Consider the following 19,495-nt stretch of genomic DNA (forward strand, 5'->3'; position numbering starts at 1 on the left):
TGTATCTGCAAAAGTTACAAACCTAATTTTCCTTCTCTGTAATTCACCTTTTACATGTCCCAAACAAGCATCAATTTCAGTGGTATCAGTTTAGAATTATCTTAGTCTAGAAGCTGAGTTTTTAAGTGATTCTGTCAAACAAGTCAGACTCAAAAGTGAGCAACATGTACATTGCTAGTGACCCTTTTTTAGTTGAACAAATGTTTTCCCTTGTTGTCTTCAACATAAATGTTACTTTATTGTTCTGAAAAAGAAATTTGTCTCTAAGTGGACTAAAAACCAAGGGAAGACTGTGTTAACCAGCATGTTCTCATGGTTCAGTTCATTATAGTAAAAAGAAAAAAAATAAAAACGAGAAGAAAATACTCCTATGTCTTAAAATTGAATGTGCTTCTAAGATTTTAATAATACGAGTATCTAAGTTTTGTTTCTACAAAATGATGTTTTAAAGCTGATGTTCCTGGTAACTACATCAAGAAGTGTTTTATCACTTCACTGATACTCCTCATTTGCTTGTATGTATTGCTGGTGCTTACACAAGCCCCATAGGTGGCCCACTGCTCTTCCCTACCCTGCACTGAGCACACTTCCCTTCTGTCACAGTCTGCCTTGCCCTTCCTGTGTAACATGAATCAGTGCACCACATGCATCTCCTGCATCTTGATTAGCTTTGGGTCAAGATGCTTGAAAAGTGTGTTCTTTCCTTCCTGTTTTTCTGCATCCTTCAGGGCACTGAGCCAAATAATGCTGCCTCCAGGCAGGGTCTCCAAATTCAAGAATTCTGGGAAAGGTGACAGATAGAAGAGTCAGTCTTGTCATTTTATTCACAACTTACATCTAAAGTGGGAAACACTAAATTTAATCCTCTTTCTGATTCTACACTTTTGTGCACCGGATATGAGCACTAATGGACTTCAGGATGTAATCAGTGGTCCCTTTTGTTTAGAACAATTCAGCCTTTCTGTCTTTAGAGTTTGCTTGTTCTAATGAATACTGTTGTGCAGTAGGTTGATTTGGCCTTGTGTTACCATTGACAATTTAGACGACAAATTTTGGCACAATAATAATGTTTATCACAGTGGAAATTTAATTCCTGACTGTCCCATCTTGCTTTTTACATAACACAAATTACTTTTAATGGTGGATTAGCATAAGAAAGACTGACAATACGAATAGAACTGTAACAGTTACTTTAAACATGGCCAAATCTGTTCCTCCTCCATTCCAGATTTCTATTCAGAAAAGTTAAACCTGGCATGCACTTCATTCTTACAACCAGTTTGTATTAGTGCTTTATACTGAAATTTTCTTTATGGATGGTCAGGCCAGGAGTATTTTTGTATAGTTTCATGTTGTGTTATAACCTCTGGTTAGAGTAACCTCCTCCATGTAGTGCAGTGTTTCATGAAATGAAATACATCTTAACAGTTTTGCACCATTGAGAAGACTTTCTGAAGTTTCTTGAGAACTCTCTTGGGAAGTCTGTTATGCCCCTTGACCATAGCATATATGGTACTGTCATATCTTTAAAAAATATCAATTATACCAACATGATTGATGGCAGAGCCAAGTAATCTGTGCTTTTAAAATTAAATGTTCAGAACATGGGATCCATTCCATGGGTGGAAGAACATGAAATTTGGGTGGAAGAACATGAAATTTCTGTTTTCATTGTGGTAAATAATGGTAGGCCCTAGAATGAGAGTTGCAGAGCATTGTAAGTTGAGGTTCAGTTGTTTGTAGCATGATATATTAGTGGTTCTCAAATATTAAAGTTAAGGTAGGAATGCTAATTTTATCAGTATTTTTCTCATTTATCAGCTAATCTAGCAAAGGGCAATACAATATAATAATTTGTGTTGCCTAAGAAAATTATTGTTGGTGAGAAACTACATAGGACATGTTATTTCTCCTGAATAATAGTACAAGAATGAAGAAGTATCTGCTGTAATGCAGGATTTTTACTAAAACAAAGATAATTTCTTTTGCAATGCTCAGTTTTCATGAGGAATATTTTTACCCTTTACTTATGTTATCAAGTTTCTGCTGGCTAGATTTTAGCAAAACAACAAGGAACTCTTTATGCTTTAAATGGTAATTTCACTATTTGAAGAATAAGTGATTCTGTGGCATAGTTACTGGCTAAATAATACTATCATAATATGGGCACCTTTTAAAGAGATTTGGAGGAGCTGGTGCACAATGGTTGGGTAAGAAAATGACCATTTCCAACCAAGTAGAAGTCATCAAGCCAAGAGAACCATTAGCTATTTTACACTTTTCCAAAGAGAATAGCTGTGCATGTGAACCATGTGATCGTGCCTGTGTTGGAATGAAGTAGTGACAGGCTGTTATTTAGAGGTAGGAGGGTGATAAGCTCTCAGACATCCTGCCTGTGATAGCAGAGACACTGGGAGCCCCCTGGTAGATGAGCACACTGGATAGCTCTGCAGGTCATTCAAAATTTAATGCACAACAACACTGAGGTCTGGTTTGAACATTAACTGCAAAAGTTCCCTCAGGAAAGGGATTTGTGTGCTGACAGCTGCAAAGATCTCTTTGCACAGCATCTTCTTGATAAGGGCTTCTGGGTGCTACAGAAGCACATCAGTGGGGAAAAACACCACTAGTTACTTCTCACTCATCATAGAAACAGATTTAGGTTTTTGTTTTGTTGTTGTTGCAGGGGTTTTGGGTGTGTGTGGTGGGGATTTTCTTGATTGTTTGTTTTCACCTGATAAAACAGGTGGTTATTGAGAAAACTTTTCAGGGAGCATATAGGAAAATGTGAAGCTTGGAATGGATATTGGATCTTGTACAGGAGATGGGATTTCCTGGCTGGTGTGCAGCTGCAGAGGAATGTATGCTTTGCATGTAACAGAATAATGAAATTGGTCCTACAAATGTTGCAACAGTGTTTAAGGAATTTATAGGAAGGATAAAGCACTGCATCACTAAAATAATAAATACTGACTAGCAAACTGTAACTCCATAACCTTTTTTTAAAAAAAAACCCTTAAATTTGTCTTAATGTCACAGCAGCCTGCTGGTATTACTGCTGGACTGAGTGTTAAGTAAGATTCCTTTAAGGAATCTACAGAGGGTCTACATTTCATTATATGTATGTTTTCATTTCCTACAGGAGAACACCCGTTGTATTTCACAGGAAAGGCAACAGTTAACTCAGCAATTAAAGGATGAAACTCAGCAGAAGGAACAGTTAAAGCAGATAAAGAATGAAATGGAGAATGAACGATGGCAACTAAACAAGACTGTTGAGAAGTTACAGGAGGAGGTATGAGTTCACTCCAGAGAGGCTGCAGGAATCTGAATGTCTGACAGACAGAAGCAAATGAACTGACAAATTGTAAAGAATTATTTATTTGGAAATGTACAAAAGAAGGTGAAATGCAAAGTTTACTATTAGTTTCTTTAACCTAGAGGCTCTCAATAAAAGTTTTCAGGGCTGGAACAGTGATTGGAACACCACTATCTCAAAATAGCATTGTAAAACAGTTGTGTTTAAACAAGATCTCAGATCAGTTCTAATGTCACTGATATTTCAGAGCTGATTCTCAAAACGCTTCTGCATCAGACTTACTGTGCCATGTGTGTGTAAACCCTACAATTAATATTGACACACTGAAGTGTGACCATGCAGTTCACTGCATCACTCAGCTGGAAGAACTGCTGCCAGACAGAAAGAGAATAGTCTTGCCATGCATACTATTAGAAAATAACCTTTCTGGTTTTGTGTTTTCACACTTCTGCATAGAAATTAATTTATTTAGGAAAATATGTCATAATTGATAATTTTTCTGTCTGAAAATACTGAGCAGAATATTGAAGCTGGAGGAAAAAACCTTTTGATGTATCAAACATGATAGAACCTTTTGTAGCGCTGAATTAGGAAAAAAATTATATGTACTTTTTTCCCAGATGTCTGAAATGGTAGAGATCTCAAGAACATCAGCTCTGGAGCTTCAGAGCCAGCTTGATGAATACAAGGAGAAAAATCGCAGGGAATTTGCAGATCTGCAGAGGCAATTAAAGGAGAAGAACCTGGAGGTAGAAAAATCACGCCTGATGACCATAAGGATGCAAGATGAGGTAATGACTCACAATTTCAGTGACAAATTCTAACCTTTGCCCTAGAATTCAGTTCAGATAGTTTTCAAGATAATGAAGGTTTGCTATCATGCTTTTGTGCACCTCATCATGAGAGAGGATCTCAGTCAGTGCTCTTGAGTTTCATTGTTCATGGTGGTGCTCAGTGTGTTATTGCTGCCAGGGAAATGGGCTTTCCTGTTGGTGACAGATCTCTGCAGTGTCTGACAAATGAGTGTGTCTGAAGTGGTATGACAGGGATTACACTGATGATCTGCTGCTCTCTAATGCCTGCTACTGAAGGAATTGGGAATGTAGAAATATTTTTGAATTAGGAAAAAAAACCCCCAGCAGTTATTTAGGGAAAAAACCCCTCCACCAAACACAAACAACAAAACCAAATGCTGGCTCTAGAGGAGTTGACATATATTCTCCTCTTCTTTCATATGAGCCAAGTTGCAGATTTAAATGACAAAGGTGTCTGTGCAGCCAAGAATCAGCCACAGTCAGGAAGTGTCTGCCTCTTAGTATGTAAATTTTGCCAGAAAGGCAGTCCAGTCTTTTAAAAATATGCAGTTGGAAAAACTGGATAATGTATTGGTCGAAGATATTTTTTGTATGTGGAATATTTTAATAGTTTGATTTTTCCAGTTTAGAACTTCTATTACATTGCCCTTTCTCCTTAAAAAATTATTTTAAATTCAATTTAAAGGAACACCAGTAAAAGAAAAATTGTTCCTGTTTGTTGTTCTGTCTTCCTTATGTGTTTATTTCATTCAGGGATGGAGAGACTTTGTAAAGGAATGAAGAGTCATAATGAACAGTGAAAGATAAAATGGTGACATTGAGAGCATAGCTCATGAGTTGAATAAATGTATGTAAAAAAGTACATTAATACAAACATTAAATATGTAAAACAAAGTGTAAACACAGTGTTTACAGTTATTATGAAGAATACTTCTAGTGTTATTTATTGCAACTACAGAAAAAATACAGAGAAAAAATTAATGAACAAAAGAAAACTTCACTGTTTGACAAAAAAATAATCCAAACACTATATAGAATGGCCAAAATATTTCTAGTTGTGGAATTCTACATCTCCATGAGGAAATATTTAAAAGCCTAGGGCTTTAAAAATGTAGTATGGCAACCAGCTGCAAGAGAGGAAACAAAATCTGAAAATATAGGGTAGGCAGGTTAAACAGCAGACTTTCTAGGAGACTGAATCTTCAGGACAATTGAAAGTCTTTATTATCACTTCCTCCTTTGTGTTTAAGAAGTACAAATAGATATTCCATCCATTCAGTGGAAAGTCTGTTGTCTGTCAGAATCCTCTTGGGTAGGTCTCACAGTGCACAGAACTTGCTTTTCGAGGGTCTCATCAAAAGTCAAGGATTGTATTGATCATGGCAACGTGATTTTCATCTTGTTCCAGCAGAAAAATAATGAGTCTTGCAAGGCAATATGGGAGTTCTTCACTGCATCTCTTTCAAGTTCTCTGTGGAGACATAAAAGATACCCATCTGGAAAGCTGACAGTCCATTGTCATTCTGAAACATGAAATGCACGTGAAAGGCTGTTAAAGTACAAATCTCTGCACTTCACTAGCTGTTCACCACCTCATGCAGATATCCAAGGGTTTGTTGTCAGGACTTGGGAAGAGGTAGCAAACTCTGTAAATATTCACTATCACATTATTTTAGCTTCATCACTATAATAATCACTGACTAAACAAAGGAAGAAAATGGAAAACTCTATGTTGAAGAAAAAAAGCTCTCATCCTATGTTATGTACATATTACAAGTTACATGTGCAAGGAGTGGTCATGGTTTCACTTAAACCCCCTCTCACTCATTATATATTTTTTTAAAGTACCATGAAGGTTTTGGATAATTTTACTGAGGACATGCTGTTGTTGAATAGGAAATTTTTGCCTTCAGCAGATAGTCCCACTGTATCTAATAGTTATACTAATACATATATATATATATACACACACATATGTATAAAAGCAATTATGTCATTAGTAAAATGATGTCATCAAAATGCATCAAGCATATATATAAGCTATGTAGTTATTTAAAAGCTAAAATGTTCAGAGTCTGAAAAAAAAAGGAATAATATTGCAAAAGTTCCAAACACCCATTAGAAAATGGTTAGACAACATTTAGACAACATTTTGGCTTGCTGTAACTTGATAAAAACGAATAAATTTTAAGAAATCCACTGTGGAGAATTGTCAGTGTAAAACCTGTGGTGTGAAGCATCTCTTTGGAACTGATACTTCATCCAAGTTTATTTTCTTGGTGCCATCATGTGGATAAAACAGAAATTACTGTGAAAAGCCCAGAACTCAATGCAATTCCTGTCAAGCTTCCAGATCTGTAGTGTTTGCAGTAAGTCCCCTTTACTGACATCACTTATTTATAGAAAGTACAGTACAAAATATATGACCATAATCTCTTTCAGTTGCGTCTTATGGAAGAAAACTTGAGGGACCACCAGAGAGCTCAGGATGAGGCAATAACCAAAACTCAGTTGCTGGAACAGACTGTGAAAAGCTTGGAGTATGAACTGGAAGCCAAAAACCACTTGAAAGACGATCGGGCAAGACAAATCAAACTGATGGAGGTAAAAGACATCCTTAAGGGTTTGTTTCGTATTTGAAGAAATTAAAATAATCCTGGTGTTTCACATGGTTTCTGCCAGGGAAGAGTCCAAATAGCTTGATGTTGTTGAAAAGCCACGTAGAATTACGGCAGGAATTATTCTGGAGTATTCTAAAGGTGATCTGTTAGCATATCTATTGTAGATATGTAAAACAAAGCATATCTAGCATATCGAGTGTGTTCTAAATTACAGCTGTTCTTTTGTCATTTTAATTGACTTCTTTTTAATTAATTTTATCTGGAGTTTATCAGGCAAATTTGCATTCATTTCATTTGTAGGCCCATCGCTGAGAACTTTATAAGAGTATTTTGAAGTTTAAGTTCTATTTAGCATTTGATATCAGTTCATTTCAAGAGTCTGGGTAACATGACTGACCACCTGGTTACAGGGTCAGCTTCATAACCCTTCAGTTCAACTAGGCTGCCACTTGACTTTCATAAACAAACACCTTTGTAGCATTGTACTCATATGAAAAGAAAATTGTCTTCCAAATGTATAATGTAATTTAGACACTCAGAAGCAGTCTCTAGAAACATTACAGAATTTCTCTTATTTTCTTGAAATTGGTGGGAGTGATTAAAAAAGGAAGCAAAGCATCTATTTTACTTTTGTCAGACAAACAAATTCACTTTAAAGACCTCTCTACCTGCTATCTTTTTTGGTAGATTCTGCACATGTTTTAAGAGGCATTTCAGTTTTCAGGCCCAGTCTTTCCAACAGTTTGAGTCCTGAAGTTTAAGGAATAGCAATCTGAAGAGGATGGGAAGTAGTATGTTGAAATTACTTTTCTTTGTTCCACTTAGGACAAGTTGTCTAACCTGGAACTTGAGCTTGATGAAGAAAAGACTAATTCAGATTTGTTGTCTGAGAGGATCAGCAGATGCAGAGAACAGGTACTTGAACAAGTTTCCTTTTGTATGATGGTTCTATGAAAAAGTATTATTAGGGTCACAATCAATATTGATCAACTCAATAATGATAGCATAGGACTTATCTGCTATACTTAAAAAGAGTATGAAAATCCAAAAACCCCAAGTTCACATCATGAGTAAATATGCTCCTTCACGTCATCACAGACCAATTTTTTGATGCTTTCCTAACTGGAAAACAGACACAGAATGTATATAAAGCCTGAAGACTATTATCATACTCTAATATTTTTGATGAGCTTCATCAGGTAATCATTGATGCATGCAGAGATGATGCTGTTTCAGGCTCAGTTTTGGTGCTGAGGCTGTCAGAGACAGGCCATTGTGAAGAGTCTTTTAAATTGAAAAATCATGATTTTACTCTTACTGAAAAGTGATTCAGCATAATAGAGTCTTAATTTCAGAGAAGGAGGAGCAGCTTAGGAAACTGTGGAATTAATGAGTGAAATCAGCTGAACTGAGGATGCCAGACCAGGGAGAGCTTTGTTTTCATTACAAGTGTAAAAACTGATTAAGGTATATCAAAGGTAAGATAGTTGGAAAGCATTTTCCACATAAAAACATCAACCTTTTGTTCCAGAAATGTTATGTTCAATAGCCCAGAAAGAAGGGAAGAAGGATTTATTAATGAGGTTGTGTCTAATGGGGCAGAAAATGTGAAGATAAAGTGATAGGTCTCACTTAGCAACTATCATAGTAATTCAGACAAGTAACAAAAAGGATTTTGACTGTATAAGTAGAGAAGTTGTGGAGATTGTATGATGAGGCCTCAATCAAGATAAAAAGTACTCCAGGTATGCCTTCAAATATATATAGATATATATTCCTTTATATTCAAATAAAGAAATATTTTGCTTCTGTCTTCTGTAAGGCCAGTGAATGTGCAGGTGGGGGGAAGTAGAGGGAGTGTATTGCAGATGAGACCTTTGAGTTGGAAATTACCAAGTGTTAAGAGAATTAGGAGGTCATTAAGAGGCCTTAATAGTATTATTTGAGATTTCTGAAAGAACTGACAAAGGAAATTATAGATCCTGTAACAAAGATTTATAATAAACCAGAAAAGTAGAGTGTAGGGCCTGATTACTGCAGAAGTAGCCAGAGCACCTATGGCTGATTAGTCAGGATTATGCAAGTTTTTTATTAGTTCACGAAAAGGAATACAGTGATGTGTCTACCTTGGACTGTCATGGTCTAGACAATGTTCCTCACCTTAGTTGTGCATTCTGAAAGATGTGAAACTGCTGCATAACTCATTACAGCATGTTTACTGCTACATGAACTTCATGTAACTCTACATGAAGTGCTAGAGCTCACAGTAATTTCCTAGAAGCCCAGGAAACAATTAGCACTGAGGTACAACCCACAGTAGTCTGTTTTCATTTCTCTCTCTTTCTCCAGAAAAAAAAAAAAAAAGAACTGCAGACATTCTTTTGAATAGCTTTAGCTTCAGAGGGAGAACAGAAAGTAAAATCTTAGTTTCTGTGCCTTTTTGACGCAATTGTGTGTTCCACTGAGGCAGCTGGGGAATTTAAAGTGAGTAAGAGCTTAACTTTCTTTTCACACATCCTTGAAGCACCAAGGCACCATCACTGCTTTGTTTGGACTCAGGTTACTGAGATTCTGTTTGACTCTGATACAGACTTTCTGCTATTGTTGCACTGATATTGCACAGAGCCCAAGGCAGTAGGTCAAATAGAATGTAAAGGACCAATCATAATATGGGGTTATGCTATTGTTAAATCAGGAAGCCTTTAATACTGGAGTCTGTGCCTGTCTTGTAAACCTGGGATAAAAGAACTTTAGTTACAGCTGCACTACAACTATAGTAAGTTAATTTGCTAACTGAATGGAAACCAGAAATACAGTTTGGTGACCAAAATGTTACATAATGGGTAAAAAATGTGTTTATTTTGAGGTCTGGAGTTTCTCATTTCACACATGAGTTACAAAGGTTGCTTTGTTTTGATTTTATGCCAGAATGACTAAGTAGTCAAATTACTAAAGAGTATTTCAGGGTCTGCTAAGCATTTATAATGACATGAGAAACTATAATGGATTTGTTTTAGTAATATCTGTATTTCTGTACATTTTTCAAATTATTATTATAAATGTGTTATTTTAACATACCAGTAATAAACTATAATACTCAAATTTCCAGTAAAAACAAATTTATACAACCTCTTCTATTTTACATAAAGCTGAATGTTTGAATAAACATTGGCAGGACTAACAGTTCACATTTCATTTACCACAAAATGTTATTCTTTTTTAATTTAAACACCCTTTTGAATCTGGATGGTTGCATGAGACACTGTTCTCATCTCCTCTGCGTTCTCAGGAGGTTCCACAGCAAAGTGGAAACAGGGAAAAGTGGGTCATATCCTATTAGTTTTAAAATTATAAGGTATTAGTAACTGTAGAAAGACCAAAATGATCAACACACACACATATATGGAAAGCCTGAGTGCTCAGCTGCTCTTTGAGTCTAAAGTGAGCAGGGACAGGACACATTTTACTACATGATGGATTCTTTTCCTACAAACAAGTGAAATGAAGTGCCTCTTGCCATGTTGGTTTTGCTAACATAATTGAAAAGTGCTTAACATTCCTTCATCAATTCCTGTATTCTGTGAAAATGCAAACATGAGTCTATTAACTTCAGAGTTGTTTCCAGTAAGTGTGAAAAAGGGACTAATTAGTTTTCATGACAATTTTACAATAAATAAAAAAGGATAAAATTGTGCTGACTGCATCATTCACTTCCTTTTGGTGAAGTGTTCCCAATGGATAGCTGTATACCTGCTCTTTAGCTGGCTCCAGGTGTGGGAAGCAAACAAGTGAAAATGTGGATATGAAGGCTGCTTTTCAATTATGAAGTATCAAAGGGGTTTGTTTGGCTTTAGCTTGTTTGTTAAACATTGGGGTTTTTGGTCACATACTTGGAAACTGTGTATGTAGGTGTTTATATAGGCACACACACATATATATATATGTATATTACTTGATGTAGGAATTAAGAAACATAGACTGTAAACCTAGTGCAGGATGGTAAACAATAGTGACAGCATCTAAAACATTATTAGAAATCAAATTGCTTTCACTAATAATGAACTCAACAGCTGCTTCTAATCCTAAAGCTGGCACAAAATGCTGGTATGTCTGATAAAGCTTTCTAAAATCTGATACTGTTGTTCTTCTCATTTTTTTTGTTGTTAACATTCTTCAAATCCATCTGTGACAAGCTGCAGAAAGAGTTTGTTCTTTTATTGTAACTAAAATATATTAGATACAGGGAAGGTAGAACATGAAGCAGAGTTCCACATGGTGTGTACATGGAGTTTGTACTGTGACACTGGTGTGTTCTTCTCACTGCTGGGAAATAAGTGAAACTGAGCCCATTTTGGCAGACAGCAACTATTTTTTTTGCTTTGTGCCTGTTAATTATGAGTCTACTATTGAAAAAATGGGAGGAGATAAGTGAAAACAGCAAGAATTGTGTCCTGCTGTCCTTCTCTTTTTACAACCTCCCGTATATATTTGCACGTAGCTGTCTGATCCTGATCAGATATAGCACTTTTTCTCTCTCCTATTATTCTGTGAGGTTGCATTTACCAAGAGGTGTCCAACAACAGTAGCAGTCATCTTGGAAATATAATAATTGTCCTCTAAATAATTCCTTAATTTGAATCTTGGGAAGGTTGCACAAATTTGTCACAGCCTTTGAGCACAGTAAGAGCACAGTGGAACTTTGGAGTGGTCCATTAAGCAAGTTCCTACATAAAACAAAACCCCTTTCTTCAGTTAGCAGTTACATTTTTAATTAGTCATTCATTTTACCACAAATTTTGCTTTATTTCTTTCTGTGTCTGTCTTGATGGCTAAAGCAATTTCAGCAGAATGAATTCTAGGTAATCCCTCACATTATAAATTTTTTCACCTATTTAATGAATAAATGCAGCCATTATACAAATGCATGATTTTAATTTGTGTCTATAAAATAATATTTTAACATATAAAATAAAATTTTACTATATAATGTATAAAACTTAGTGATTATTAACCTTCTGTGTGACAATGAGAGCTTTTGAGAAATTACCTGGCTGTTGAGAACACAGCCATGTGTGAACATTTGTATTCTAGTAGCTGTTCTGACCTTAGTTTTCAGAAATGCCTTCTACTCTTCTGAAACCATAGTGTGACATAACATATGCAACTGCATGCATTGCTACCATGGTTTCTATTCATATATTAATTTCAAAGCTACAGAAACTGTAAATTATTGCCTTTAAACATGTGATTAACTAAAAATATATTTTTTAGTATTATAATGTGGTTAAGAAAAAGGCCTAAGGTAAATTTTGATGTGCTGCACTTTTTCGACCTTCACATTCTTAGCATTGCTTTTGGATTTTTTTATGCAAGAATTCCCAATGACTTTGGAAAGACCTTTACTGAGATAAATCTGTAACTTAGAGCTGCTTATCTGGGATGGTGTGTTTATGCAAGTTCGAATGTCACTGATGTAGAGCAGAATGCTATGGCCACTGCAATCTTTATCAGTGTTTTTGCAGGTACAGTGATTGGCAGAGATGTTCACTGTGTTCCTCAGGTGATTCAGCATCATAAACACTGTGCAGGAAAGAGCACAAATGCTGTGGTAACATTTGCTGTGCCTGCAAAGACTTAATGGTCTTTGTGAAGACTTGAGGGTCTCAGCAGAAACGAGAGGCAACAGAAGTATTTTAGCACTGCAGATTTTTCCTTCAGCCCCAAAGTTTCAGTAGCAGCTGTTGGGCAGTTCCGAGTTTCTCTTTGAGCCTCAAATTTAATATTTTTTTTTCCAGTCAAGTCCAATAGTGAGATGAAACAAACTCAGGCTGCATTCTTACATTGACTCTGGATGGATCAGGTAGTTTTTAACATCTTACACACAGACAGTGTATCTTTCTTGTGGTTATTGAACATGCAACTGAAATATTTACAGAAACTGGAGCAAAAGTTGTCTTTTAACAAGACAGGCAAAAACATCCCCTCCCCAAACTTAGACATTGGTGCTCCCAGTATGACAGACATAACACTGATTAGAGGAGGGGAGAAATGTTCATGTCCATTATGCAGCAGAGTCTGTTGAAAAAGAGATTTTACTGTTCTCATTCATATAGAAAACTGCAATTGTCTGTAGAGTGTTTCACTGAGTTCTGGGCACTTCTCTGCAGCTACAAGTTTGTGTTTAATAAAGTGAAACTTTATTTAGACTAGTCAGCAGCTTAAAGGTAAGAGGTCATTTCAGAGGTTCAGATTTAAGTATGGAGGCAACACTTGTGAAAGGTGTTTGAAGTCTGATGTGATGCAGAACTCTGTCCTGCCACGTGCTATATCTCTCGTGCAGCAGTTTAGAGCTTGGTTCCTTGCTCCAGAACATGTATACTGAACATCAGCAATATCCACTGTGGCTGTAAAATGCCTAGGGTAAGTACTGGGAATAACATCAACTCCCTGAAGTGGAAAATTTTGTTCAAGATTGTAACTGTAAAGCTCATCTGAAATCATGTGGATGTCTTGAATTCTTCTCATTGCATAGGTATGCCTACATTATATATATACATACACAAAGTATCATACAGATAAATGTAAATGAAATCTTTTATTAAAATTTCTCTTTTCTTTCTATAATAGATTGAACAAATGAGGACAGAGCTACTTCAGGAAAGAGCTGTAAAGCAAGACTTGGAGTGTGACAAAATTTCGTTGGAAAGACAGGTGGCTATATCTGGCTGTAAATCCTTTGACAGCTTTCAGAAGAGCTGTTCTGTAAAGTCTTAACTGTGTTTCTGGAACAGTGTTGGAGATACAATTTCAAGCAATTGTGATTTTAGTTGAGTGTTTTCTCCTATAGGAGTAGAGAAGTTTTCTGCAGCTCAGTGATCTTTGAAAGTAAGATTACTATTGTGGCCCTTAGCTGAGATCCATAGGAAAGCTATCTTAGCAAGTCATAGTATTGTTGACAAGCACAAGAACGTAAAACAGATTGTAGTGGGAATTTAGAGAACGTGTTTGTACCACACAGCTAATTTGGTGCCTTAGATTATGTGAAATTAATCTCAGATCGTTTGAGAAAAAAGAATGCCACCTACTGGTATATACTAGGTATATTCTTATACTTTTAGTTCTTTTTTATCATAGTCCTTTTTGAGACCTGAATTCATGGTTTGAAGTTCTGTAACAAAGAGCTTTATTTTCTATTTCTCATGTTACTTTTTTTTTACCCTTTTTTTTTTTTCCTGGCAACTCTTTCATTAGGTCCCCATTGAAAACCTAAATTACCAGGCCTCAGAAAAATGGAAGTGTGAATCTGAGCAAAAACCTCTGCTTTTACAAATCTTTTTCGAACTATTTATGTAGTAGGTGTAACATTGGATAGTTAAGAAAGGGAGGGGTAAACCCAGTAACAGCTTTGATAGAGTAAAACTATTACTGGATGTAATTTCTTTGTCTGCTTGTTGTAGCCATACACCAGGGAGTTACAGGTGAACACAGAATTTGACAAAAGAATTGTGTGGAGCATAAGACAGATCTGACAGAGTATTTGAAAAAAAAAACCTGGCATATTAAAAAATACTGTTGGAAGGGGCTTGCAACTGTCTGAAATTCAAGGCTCCATTTAATCCTAAAACCTAACTGAAGCTGAACTAAATTCTTTTTGATAAGGCACAGTCATAGAAAATCTCTTTGTAGTGAACTGTAAAGTCCCACATTCTTTTTCCACGTTTACTGAACTAAAAATATAGTGATCACCTTATGTCTTCCTGAAGAAATTAATTTTGTGCTAAGGTGATATGTGTTAATTTGAGTATATAAGTAGTAATCAAGTGTGTTCCAACCCTAGAACAAAGACCTGAAGAGCCGAATCCTTCACCTGGAGGGTTCTTACCGGTCCAGTAAAGAGGGACTTGTTGCCCAAATGGAAGCAAGGATCACAGAGCTGGAAGAGCGACTTGCAAATGAAGAAAGGTGAAACTAGTTGTTAAGATCAAAACATGTGTGTTTATGTTTTTATTATGTCCTCTTGCTAATATTAAGTCTCTATTACAATTAACTTGATTTTTTTTTTCACAAGCACAAAATTAAAATGGTTACTGTTTCATAAAAGCATTGCAAATTTTCTTTTCGACTGAAAGCACAGTAGAAGTTGTCTTATAAATTTAAAACTGGGCACTGTAACATGGTTTCATACCTCCTTGTCTTATCAATGTCTATTATCAGTAATAGACTTAGAAATATTAACTGTATTGTAACACTTCCCGCTTGCACGTTCACTTCATTCTCTAATCTTGTCTCTAATTTTTGTTTCTAAATGTTGCTCTGGTGACAGAGGAAATTCCTCTTAATCCTTCATACTTTTGAACAAATTTCTTAATATGTTGCATGGAATCAGTAAATCAAAGTAGGGACCATTAGTAGTTATTTGATTCTTAGAAGATTGCTAAGGAATTGTATCATGATTAGAAGTATTTCAGTTCCTTTTTTACAAACATGTCTTTTGTTTGTTTGTTTGTTTTTCTAGGGATAGAGCGAATTTCCAACTAAGTAACCGCAGACTTGAGAGAAAAGTGAAGGAGTTAATGTTGCAAGTAGATGATGAACATCTGTCACTGACTGATCAGAAGGACCAGGTAGACTAATATGCCAGTATCTGATATTAATCCTACTAACATAAATCATCATGTATAAGAGATATGAGAAGAATGTAGGTAGATGCTGATAACTCTGTTGTTTGTGGACTGCCACTGAGCGAGATTCGCAGTTGCCGTTGTCATCATGTGCTTTTGTCTGGTACTAAATGGTTATTCATTTTGGAAATTATGAAAAGAAAGCACTTGTAGAAGAAATGCTGTAATTATTGTAAGAAATAAAGCAGATAACAGACAGTAATTGATCCTATAAATACACCAACAAATAATATGTTCTGTTTTGCCACTATAACATTTTGTTTAAAGAAACAAGTTGTTTATTGTTAAATATAGGCTATAAGTATTAAGCATATATTGATGTTCTAATAGCAATATGCTCTATCATTCCTGTGGCCTTTGTTGATTCCTTGCTTAAAACTTGACTTGTTTCAGCATGTGAGTCAAACAGTAATGTTCTGCCCAGAGAATGAACAGTTTGTTTCAAATTGCAGACATCTGTTAAGATTATCCGTAAAAAAAAACCGGTATCCCATCATTTCTCTTGAAGTCTAATGCTGACTTTCAGATATTTCTGAAGCAGAGGATTACAGTGTCACTACACTGGCAAAGTTTTGTCTTTATTCTCCCTCTCATAGATGCTGGAAGAATAAAATTCCTTTAATTAAAACAGTCCTCTAATCAGCTGACATGTAAATATTTCAGTTGAGTTTGCGTTTGAAAGCAATGAAACGTCAAGTGGAAGAAGCCGAAGAAGAAATAGACAGACTGGAGAGTGCGAAAAAGAAACTTCAGAGAGAACTTGAAGAGCAACTCGACATAAATGAACAGTTGCAAGGACAGCTTAACACAGCAAAGAAAGAGTTAAGGTAGGATGGCTTGTCAGACCTTACAGTTGTGTATCACACCACCCCTCACAAGTTTGACCTCTTGCTCCCGTAGTCCATAAACTGAGGGCTTCCTCTACACGTTTGTTGTAAGCAGACAGAGTTTAAGAGACAGACCTGTGAAACTCTTCTGCATTTCCTTTCTCTGCAAATGTTCTCCAACTCTTTCTAGTGTGCTCTAGGTGTCCCAACCTCTCCAGGGTCTCCCTGCTGAATAAAGTCATTGAGGCAGGGCATATAAAATGGAAAAAAGTGTGGGACTTGACACTGGTATTGTTTGTAGTAATAAAAATTTCCTGCTAATGGCTGAGGTGTACAGTTATCCTGTGTTAGTTTTCCTTAGCTTTCTTTGAACATCCCAGTGTGCAAAGTTTTCAGTTTCCCCTGTCTGTCACTTTAGTTAGAGGGGCTTGAAAATGTGGTTGCTTGCTCTTCACTCTCTTGCACATTCCTTTCATGTAAGGTGCACTCCATGAAAAACTATTCCTGTTGAAGCACAAGTTTCTTTGGCATCCTTTAAAAACATAAATCCTACCAGTCGATGTTTTAAGCTTTGTATAAATGTTGTGCATCTAGATGTGCTGTTTTAATAGCAAAGATCTGTATTTTTGTTTTAGTAGACTGAAGAAGTCACCAAGTAAAGTGTTGGCTGATTCTGATGATGATGATGACGACGACGATGATGATTTCAGCACAGATGGTGACAGTCTCTGTGAAGTACCTTCAGGAAATAACTTCTCAAAAGATGATGACACAAAAATCTAAATAAGTAATGATGTGATTCCTTGAAAGTACTGGAAGAATAACATAAATTATCAAGAAACTGGATGTTCTAGAAGCCAAATGACATAAAGGGATTTTAGAGTTGGGAATATAATGTTTCCATCCATACTGTGCCATTTTCTTATTTAGATCTCCACTGTTTATTATAGGATTGCTTTATAAAACAGCTATAAAACACAAGATGTATATAACAGCTACTGAAAACACAGGGATAATGTTTCATATTGGAAATGGGATTTTGCTAAAATTCTGTTTAAGTAAAAAGCCATTTGAAAGTAATTCAAAGTTAGTTTTTAGTTATTAAAAGCTTTTCCCTAAAATTAAGGAAACTACAGAAGATTATTTAATAATTGTAAGTAGGGGGAAATTATGTATAAAATGTAAATATTTTAAACTTGATCTTTTTATTGACTACTTTAGTACTATTTTGTAAAGTTTCTAATATTATATAAATCAGTTTGATATGTAAAGTCCGTAAATTTATATTGAACGCTATATTTGAGTTTTCAGTAAGAGGGAAAACAAATGAAAATGAATACTTTTTGTGCATTACAGAGCAGATTCACAGTTCCTGGGCCAGGAAGTACATTTTAAAACCAGTGCAAGTTTTATTGTATGTTCTGTATATTAGAGGTCAAACGTTAATCCTGCCTGTTGACTTTAAAAGGACCAGCACGTCTGCATGATGAGAGAGGCCTGCCTGCAACTTCCTCAGCAACTTCATTTGGGAAGCTTTCTGTTCTTCGTAGGGAAGGGTGAGAATGATGTCAGTTATTACTTGGTATCTTTCATTTCCTGAAAGGAAGTCAGTCCTACCAGAGGCAGAATGTTGAATCAGCAGCCTGCTGATTTGAGGACATTGGGACAGTCTTATCTTCAAGTTTTTAAAGAGTCCCCCTCGTTTCAGTAAAATTAGTTGTGGTCTTTGAATTAAATACATGTTTAAATCTGTTCAGTACTTGATACCAAAATTTTATGCTTGCTTGCAAGAAATTGCACCAGGGAAACACAAAACATGTAACCTGATTTTTATTGAGCATCTGTTTGCAATATATTGCAGTGTGTGGTCATATTTGTGGATATATATTAGTATTACAGAAGTATTTTGGGCGATCCATCTATTCAACAAATTTTGTGGGAATTTTAAAAGAAAGAGCATTGAAGATTTTATTTTATAAACATTTTCCATTTTGTTGCTAAAAATATTTTTTTGCCACTTATATCACACTAGACTGGTTTTGCTCCTTTGCAAATCTAGGATTCTAAGGAAGGGGCACTACTACAATAGTTAGGTCTTGTCCATTTTTTAGTATTTGTCCCTAGTTACAGGTTAGCGAGCACTTCTTCACTGATTCAGTCAAGAAATAGTGTAATTGTAAAAAATACTTTGAACTGAAGTCGCTGGGAGCCTCCAGTATTCCCACAGAGGAATCCACTGAAGAGAGCAAATTGAACAGCTCTGAAAGTGAGGCTGATAGACTGGGTTAAGGCAAAACTCCTGACAATGGCAGGATCCCTTTTCATGCAGTTACGTGGAAGGAAACTCCTGCCTGCGGGATCAGAAATACATTCGTGCATAGCAGATCACAGACTCTTTTGCCATGGAATTCCCTTCAACTTGACTTTGATCATTTGAATTATATGGGAAATAATATGAACAGCATAGTTGTAATACTGTCTCTGTATTTTGTATGTGTTCAAGTAGCAAACAACGTGTATTTTTTGCAGTAGCTTTAGAGTTTTGACAACACTGAAACAGCCTTTTGTCTAAGAAGACCTGCACTACACTGTACTGACAATCATCAGAGAACCTGCTGTGATTTATATGTTGTTGTTTCATTTGCATGTTTATGTAGACTTATCTTTAAACGACTGATTCCAATGTTCATAGATGACTCTTATTTCAAACCACTGGAAGAAAATCACTTAATATTGCATCTACCTCCAGTTACACTAAACTGTAAACTAAAATTCACTTAAAATAAACAGTCAGCTCTCTCAGTTCTACCTTGTATGTGCATATAGCTTGATATGAAAATTGAATTTCATATAGAAGATGAACGTGTTTAAAACATAACAAGAAAATAATTACCTGGGAAATACTGATGCTGTGAACAAGTCTCTGCATTTTCTTCTCTTTGGAGAGCTGCTTTCTTTGTAACTTGTAAAGCAGGTGGCAGGTGTAACATCTAGAAGACTCCTCATTTGAGCTTAGAAGGAGAGAGACAGATTGTTTATTTGCATACTCTTACTGGGAGAGATCTTTCTTGTTACACATCCCTCCCCACCCATGTTTTCAGAAAAAACTTAACTTTGTTTGTTCATTTAGACTTGGAAATGGCATTTCCTCCTTAGAGTTCTCAAATCATATGACTAAAATCAGAGAAAATCTTAAGACACTCAGTATTTCAACTATTTCACAAACCAGTTG

At 35.8% G+C, this 19,495-nt stretch overlaps 1 protein-coding gene across 5 annotated transcripts in view; it reads left to right on the forward strand.

The window, feature by feature from the left end:
• CGNL1 (cingulin like 1) overlaps positions 1–19,071 on the forward strand; it is a 60,625-nt gene extending 41,554 nt beyond the window's left edge. For 4 of the 5 annotated variants that reach the window (XM_032700329.1, XM_032700330.1, XM_032700331.1 and 1 more), the window contains 9 exons: positions 3,143–3,295; positions 3,940–4,110; positions 6,577–6,738; positions 7,581–7,670; positions 13,383–13,466; positions 14,593–14,717; positions 15,271–15,379; positions 16,100–16,263; positions 16,899–19,071. In XM_032700329.1, the coding sequence (XP_032556220.1) occupies positions 3,143–3,295; positions 3,940–4,110; positions 6,577–6,738; positions 7,581–7,670; positions 13,383–13,466; positions 14,593–14,717; positions 15,271–15,379; positions 16,100–16,263; positions 16,899–17,046 (1,206 nt within the window). In that variant the 3' untranslated portion in view covers positions 17,047–19,071. The remainder of the gene's footprint in view (positions 1–3,142; positions 3,296–3,939; positions 4,111–6,576; positions 6,739–7,580; positions 7,671–13,382; positions 13,467–14,592; positions 14,718–15,270; positions 15,380–16,099; positions 16,264–16,898) is intronic. The other variant, XM_032700332.1, reaches the window with a different exon arrangement.
• Positions 19,072–19,495: the final 424 nt, after the last annotated feature.

The sequence above is a fragment of the Chiroxiphia lanceolata genome, chromosome 12, assembly GCF_009829145.1.
Source record: "Chiroxiphia lanceolata isolate bChiLan1 chromosome 12, bChiLan1.pri, whole genome shotgun sequence".
NCBI lineage: Eukaryota > Metazoa > Chordata > Aves > Passeriformes > Pipridae > Chiroxiphia > Chiroxiphia lanceolata.